This window comes from Solanum tuberosum, unplaced genomic scaffold (genome assembly GCF_000226075.1).
Source record: "Solanum tuberosum cultivar DM 1-3 516 R44 unplaced genomic scaffold, SolTub_3.0 scf00731, whole genome shotgun sequence".
NCBI classification, from domain to species: domain Eukaryota; kingdom Viridiplantae; phylum Streptophyta; class Magnoliopsida; order Solanales; family Solanaceae; genus Solanum; species Solanum tuberosum.
The window spans coordinates 5400-12759 of NW_006239645.1; the positions used below are offsets into that span (position 1 = coordinate 5400).

At 29.8% G+C, this 7360-nt stretch overlaps 2 protein-coding genes and 1 pseudogene across 2 annotated transcripts in view; 2 read left to right on the forward strand and 1 right to left on the reverse strand.

Moving 5' to 3' along the window:
• The first annotated feature begins 2135 nt into the window (after positions 1 to 2135).
• On the forward strand, positions 2136 to 4076 carry LOC107058964 (transcription factor HBP-1b(c38)-like). Its single transcript, XM_015305256.1, has 3 exons — positions 2136 to 2444; positions 3000 to 3177; positions 3859 to 4076. The coding sequence occupies exons 1-3, from the start codon at positions 2136 to 2138 to the stop codon at positions 4074 to 4076; spliced, it is 705 nt and encodes a 234-aa protein (XP_015160742.1).
• A 1360-nt stretch (positions 4077 to 5436) lies between these two features.
• LOC102582295 (CBL-interacting protein kinase 5-like) lies at positions 5437 to 7007 on the forward strand (annotated as a pseudogene).
• A 92-nt stretch (positions 7008 to 7099) lies between these two features.
• The window catches only part of LOC107058965 (probable leucine-rich repeat receptor-like protein kinase At1g35710), a 2228-nt gene continuing 1967 nt past the window's right edge, over positions 7100 to 7360 (reverse strand). The window contains exon 2 of the mRNA XM_015305258.1: positions 7100 to 7191. Within this exon, the coding sequence (XP_015160744.1) occupies positions 7100 to 7191 (92 nt within the window). The remainder of the gene's footprint in view (positions 7192 to 7360) is intronic.

Consider the following 7360-nt stretch of genomic DNA (forward strand, 5'->3'; position numbering starts at 1 on the left):
TAATTAATTCTTTTCCATTTTACCCCTACAATTAATATGACAATTCCTATATTGTATGTGTATTTTTTGTAACTCATTTCAATGTGCATTGATATAAACAAAGGGCAAAATGGTGAAGTCTTTCAATTTATTAATGATTTCTTAATTACCGTGTAAAGTTGGAAGTGCCCATCTAATATGGGACGGAGGGAGTATAGTTTATGTATTGTTATAAAATTAGTAAAGATTGTTATAATATATTTTGCTCATAAGTGAGCTAATATAGAAACTTATTTGTCATTTGTCTTTTTAATTTCAATTTTAAATAGCAAATAAATGTAGCGATAAGATTGAGGGTAGAAATGAAGCATATCTTTCTAAATTTAAGTAAAAATAAACAGAGTAGAAGTAACATTAGGGTTATCGATAGGATGACTCATTCGGTTATTTTTTATTGTAAATTATAGTACTTTTTATTAAAGTTTTTAATAACATATGTTACTTTTTATGTTTGAGAGTTAAACCAACCTTTTTTTATATGTCTTTTAGTTTTATATGTGTTTTGTCCTTTTCCATTTTGAAAAACCAATACTCTCTCCATTTTATTTTATATGTCATTTCTTTTTATAAATATATTGGTTATTCCCTCTTCTTATTGGAACACATGTTAAGAAACAGAATAAATTAGAATATAATTAGCAGTGCACTCATAAGGAGAATAAACGTGTCATTGTGCTATTGGTAAAAACATGAGGAACCACTCGCGACACCTGGGTTCGAATGGACATACACATATTCTATATGATATAATATACATAAAATGTCATGTAGGACACAACTTCTTATGTAGGACAAATTTATCTATTTGTGTAATGATATACTAATTTAATTGCCTAGTTATATACATTCAAAATTGAAAAATATACATACTAGTAAAATCATATTAAAAATATTTTTATATAATATGCTTTTAACTTTCAAAACCAGTTCCTAAAATATCTGTCCATTCTGAATAAATTATTTATCAGAAAATAAATAAGTATACTAGGGAGGGGTTGGGGGATAATACAAACAAGAACCAAAAAAAGAAGAAAGACAAATTAAAAGATGATGAATCACATGCATGATTTAGAGTTCCAAGAATTGTCTTTATAATATATACACCTTATAGTATTTCATTTCATTTCATTTATATTAGATATATATATTTTGAAGCCAAATACGTCGAGATTATCTCGTTTGAACTTTATCTCTTAGCATATGATCTTTAATTTATAGTGTGTTTATTACGGTGAAAATATTTTCTATTTTTTAAATCTTTAGTTAATCAATAAAAATAATATTTTAGTGAAATTAGAAAAAATAAATTGACATTTTACGTTGATTATATTCTTTTTAATCCTTTAATATTCTTTATTTTTATTTCTATCTTCATAGCTTTCATTCCCAAAACCCCTACCTTCGCCTCCCATGCATAGTACTTATCTAATCAAATTATTATATTAATAATTTTAATAAAATACATTTTGTTTAGGTTTATGTATCGATACAAAAAAAAAAAAATTCACTTATTTTTCTTTGAAAAAATAACTTTTATAGAAATTATTTTACATTCCCACCAAACACACTCATGTTCATTTATAATAATTTGAATAAAAAATTTAGCAAACTTAAATAAATCAAACACCCTTGTAAAGTGAGAGGTGGTGTCTAATAACATTGAAAATTTATGAATTGTGATTTTTTCATTAAATTCATAACTTGTTTTTATAACTAACTTTATAAGCCACTAATTGAATTTATTCAAATTCATGAGCCATAAAAATAATTATTAATATTTTTATTGAGCTAGTCTCTGAGATGCGTTCACTAATCCCGATTTTGTGTGAACACGAAATAGGCTACAGATGAGTACAAAACTACGTCACATTGCATTCCCTAAATCACGAAATGTCCAAAAAATATACCTACTAACAAATGTACAAGACTTTTGGTGCATCTCAAAAAAAAAAAACTTATTTAATTCACACCATATATTAAAAAAAAAAATACATCAAAAAATTTCAAATCATAATATTGCTAGTGAGTTTCTCAAAAAAAACAAAAATGGCAAATTCAAGCTCTGATAGAAAAAAAGAAGAAAATTTATACGATTCATGGATGAACAATCAACAAGAAGAACTAAAAGAGCTTCAAAACGCCATCGTTTATGCTCGAAAAACGAGCTAAACGATGACGAATTGAATGAGTTGCTAAGGAAAATGGTGAACAACTTCCAAGAATACGCGAACGGCTGTAGTCGACTCGCGAGAGTCGACGTATCGCCGTTCTTCGCCCCCACTTGGTGCACTCCTTTGGAAAATTCGGTCTTGTGGATAGGCGGCTGTAGGCCGTCTTCGTTTATACGGCTGATTTATGCGCTAAGCGAAATCGAAAACGAGTCTCATATCGCGGAATATCTACGGGTAGGATGTTAAATAAGCATGCCGGTTGAATTAAATTTGAATGTATTAACGGAGTATTTGGTCCGAAAAGTTTTTTAAGCTGAAATGAGCTTAGAATAAATTAATGATCTAAACAATAGATCATAGTTCAATCCGTCCAACTTTTACACATATATAATGTATCAAATAGGGAATGTCAAAGATCAATTTTTTCCTATACCTTATCAGTCGAGCTTGTTGCACTGAGTTTGTTTATTGTGATTTATATGAGTTCGTCGTAATCGACCTTATGCGGTTTACATCTCCTATGATTTGTAGTTCATTGAACATGAGCAGATTTATTTGGTGCATGTGGATTTGAAGGATAGCGACTGCGAGTTTGCATTAAAAAAAGAAGTCTTGTTTTTAATACTTTAATTAAGATTGTCAATGTGGGCTATCTAACAACTTTTAGATAAGTTGAGTTAAGATATATTGAGTTTATAAATGAGACTATCGTAGTATATCTTGTCCAAATATAATTGAGTTAGACAGAAGTTATATTTTTATGAACTAATTTTATGGATGTACGTACAGGGTATGAAAATTGGCGACTTTGGTCAGCTTTTTGGTAAGCAAATTACCATGATTGATAAGTTACAAAGACAGATTATTTTAGAAGAGAAAAGATTTTCTTCAAGGTTAGCTAGCTTGCAAGAAGATGTTGTTGATCAACCGTTTGCTATGGCGGCCAGAATTTACGATACTAAACGAGGTACGTGATGTATTAAATTATTTATCGATGTTTGATTGAACATGAAGTTTAGAAATTTTCTTTTTATTCCAATTTAATATTACTTTTCCTTTTTATCATATTAATCTTTGTCCATATATACATTTCTTAGAAGAATGTAGAGGGGTGGAGACAAATAATTAATTCTATTTTTATTTTTTTAAATGTCAAGTATTTGGAAAAATTATATAATCATGATAAGTAAAGTGGACCAGATCAGAGAGTATGCCATTCTTTTGGGAGTAAACTAAAAAAGAAAGTATGACAAATAACGATAAAATGAATATTATAATCTAATTATAAGCGTATATGATCACATCGTTACCTTTTCTCCCCCTCATTTTGTCTTTGTTATTTAATAAGCATATTTTACTTTTTATCCTTTTTATAAAAGATAATAATTTTATCACATATTTTACTTTTTCTTTGTAATACTAAAAGCTTAGTCTTCAAATTGCTGATGCATGAGATTATGAAATGACAAAAAATAATACGATCTATCTAGAAGTTATATTTATTAAAACAGTATAATACAATATAATAGTATATTATGAAACAATATATAATAACTTAATTATGATCCAAACAAGTTAAAACTATTTTAAAAATTAAATTATTTTTTTAAGAAAATATATTTTATTTACTTAATTATGTTTGCAACAGGTGAGAATGAAATCGAGCCCTTAAATAAACATGGTGAGGACATGTCAAATTTACTAGAAGAAGTTGATGAGTTGAGGATGAAGACACTAAAGGAGATATTGGGCATATTGACACCAATTCAAGGTGTGGAATACTTAGCAGCAGCAAAGAGAATAAGGCTATGTTTGCAACAATGGGGAAAGAAGAGGGAACAAGAACATAATAGTAATAATAATTAATTAGCTAGAGATCAATATGCTATGGGATTATTAGTGTTGTTATAATATATAATAGAGATAGTGATCAAAATCACATTTGATTTATCAATTTTTTTGCAAGTTTCATACTTTGATTATCAGTGATTTTCTTTTTCTAGATGAACTATCATGATTTAGGTATTAAAATACACCTAGTTGAGCAGATGGTGATAGTTCAAATAGGAAAAGAGAACAATTGATAATTGTTTGAAGCAGAAACAAGGTGTGTTTTAATACATAGATGATAGTTCATGTAGTTAAAAGAAACAACTAATTGTTAAAATGTGAAATAAGTTAAATGTGTATTTGACCATTAACTTTATAGAATACATTATATTATTATGCATGTCTGAATTGGTTGTGCATATGCCAAATCTTTGGTTTATTTCTTCTCTTTTTCTTATTACTCCATCCGTTTTATTTTATTTTATGTGTTTTAGTTTGAATTTGATCAGATAGGAAATTTTAAAAAAGTAAGAAAGATTTTTGAACTGATATGCAATTTGAATTAGAAAAATTTAAAGAGAAAGGTGAAGTTATTTGTTTTTGTTAGGCAGGGGAAAAACTAGAATTCTAATAACGGATTCAACAAAATTTAATAGTTTTAATCAAAACTTTGTCTCTGTGTTAGAAATCTGCTTATTCAATACACTACTTTCTTTAGAGCTCAAAATTTATAAATTCTAAATTCGCCTCTATCAAAGAAAAAAATACAAATTTCCACATTTTTTACAATGAATGTTGTGCAAAAGATGACATGCACTAATCAAGAAATGATCCTTTAATGACAAATGTTTTTATAGCTATCGAAATGTCATGATATAATTTAAGATTACAAGTCTAAGAAAAAATATTTTTTTCATTTGAAATTATGTGCTCAATCAAATACCACTATATAAATCGAAATGGATGAAGTAACTTCTTATATATAGTTTTAAATACTAGTAACAAAACATCTGAAATAATTATTCAACTTTCTAAACGGAAATAGTGTAATATAAAATGGAATGTATAGGATATATAAGTACAAATATATATAGGTGTTTTTCTAATTTTTATTTAGTAGTTATATTACATATATAGTAACTGCCCAAAATCTTTATGTCATAATTTAACCATCTTTCTTTAGTTTCCAAAAATAACCAATTTATAAACAACTTACCAATTCCTTAAATTCCATAAATTTTTCTCCATTCCATTGGATTTTATTTCTCCCAACACAAAAACACATCCTCTAATCCGAGCTAATTTTCCCCAATGATTAGCCAGGGGAAATCACTAGGCGAATACATGATGATTCGCCCATAATTTCAATTTCTTCACGCGCTTGAATGCATCATCTATCCTCTTGCAGGATGATGAGCATGAAGAGAGCGAAAACGGAGAAAAAAGGGACAATTTTGATGCATAAATATGAGATTGGTAAATTGTTAGGCCAAGGTACATTTGCCAAAGTCTATCATGCAAGGAACCTAAAAACAGGACAAATTGAGCTGTTAAGGTAATTGACAAAGAAAAAGTCATGAAAGTTGGCTTAATTGACCAAATCAAACGTGAATTTCTGTTATGAGATTAATTAGGCATCCAAATGTTGTTGAACTTTATGAAGTAATGGCTAGCAAAACAAAAATTTATTTTGCAATGGAATATGTTAGAGGTGGTGAATTATTCAATAAGGTTGCTAAAGGGAGGCTTAGGGAATCAGCAGCGCAAAAATACTTTCAACAATTAATTGTGTCTGTTGATTTCCATCATAGTCGAGGGGTATATCATAGGGACTTGAAGCCCGAAAATATACTCCTTGATGAAACTGGAAACCTAAAGGTTTCTGATTTTGGGTTGAGTACTCTTTTCGATACGAAAAGACAAGATGGCCTCCTCCACACGACGTGTGGAACTCCAGCATATGTCGCGCCAGAGGTCATAAATAAGAGAGGATATGATGGCGAAAAGGCGGATATTTGGTCATGTGGGATGATTTTGTTTGTATTGTTAGCTGGTTATCTTCCATTTCATGACACAAATTTAATGGAAATGTATAAGAAAATTAGTAAAGGGATATTTAAATGCCCTGAATATTTTCCTTATGAAGTGAAAAAACTACTTTCAAGAATTCTTGATCCAAATCCGTTTTCAAGAATTACATTAGCTAAGCTAATGGACAATAATTGGTTCAAGAAAGGATTCAAACAAATTGATAAATCACTAATTTTGGATCAAGAACACGACGATGATTCACCTCGTAGTGTATTTGATATTGTGGATGATTCGGATGCAGAGTGTTCTTCAGGACACAAAGAACAGAATTCATCAGCAATAATGAAGCCTACTTTTTTGAATGCTTTCGATATCATTTCTCTTTCTCCTGGTTTTGATCTCTCTAGCTTGTTCGAGAAAGATAAGAGTCATAGGTTGGATGCTAGATTCACAACACAGAAGTCCACGCCCACTATTGTCTCGAGGCTAGAGGAAGTAGCTTCAATGGAGAGTTTTAAGGTACGTATGATAGTATAATATCGGTGAAAGATGTTCATCTGACCACCCTTGAGCCTATATGTGACTTTGCCTGTAGGTTCATCTCATCTAAAAGTTTAATCTGATCACCTTTAGCTTATGACCATCTTAGCTAAAAGTTTAGTATTATAGAATGAACAAACTTTATTTACTTTATTATGTCTTCAACAGGTGAAGAAAAAAGACGGGACGGTGAAAATGCAAGGAAGCAAAGAAGGGAGAAAAAGGGCAATTAGCAATTCATGCAGAGATATTTGGGATTACTCCAGCTTTCCATGTTGTACAAGTGACAAAAAAATCAGGAGATACTGCAGAATACAGCCTTCATTAAAAGATATAGTTTGGACATGGCTGGGCAATGAGCAACAACAAGTGGAAAATCAAGAAATCAACACTTGAGAGGTAAAGATATGAAAAAAAAAAAAACAAGTTGTGGGGGTAAAGTTGCCTCTGTGGGACCTATAGGTCATGATTTCGAGTTGTGGATTCAGTCATTGATGTTTACGTGGAGGTAGTTTGCCTGCATTACGATTTACAACCCTTGGATGAGAGCCTTCTCCATATCTCATGCATCGAGTTGTTTCTGTTTTTTTTAAATCATAGAGGCATTATGAATTTCTGTTTTTTTTAAATCATGTAGGCATTATAATCATAGCATTTTTTGTCATTGCTCTTTTTGTTTGTTGTCTTGATGTTATATGTCCTCTTGGTGTTTCCCATGTAAAACATTTACTATATTACTTGCCTATTTC

Coding starts and splice junctions, on each gene's coding strand:
- LOC107058964 (XM_015305256.1), top strand. CDS start 2,136: ATGGATGAACAATCAACAAGAAGAACTAAAAGAGCTTCAAAACGCCAT. Junction 2,445..2,999: donor ATATCGCGGAATATCTACGG/GTAGGATGTTAA, acceptor ATGTACGTACAG/GGTATGAAAATTGGCGACTT. Junction 3,178..3,858: donor AATTTACGATACTAAACGAG/GTACGTGATGTA, acceptor TGTTTGCAACAG/GTGAGAATGAAATCGAGCCC.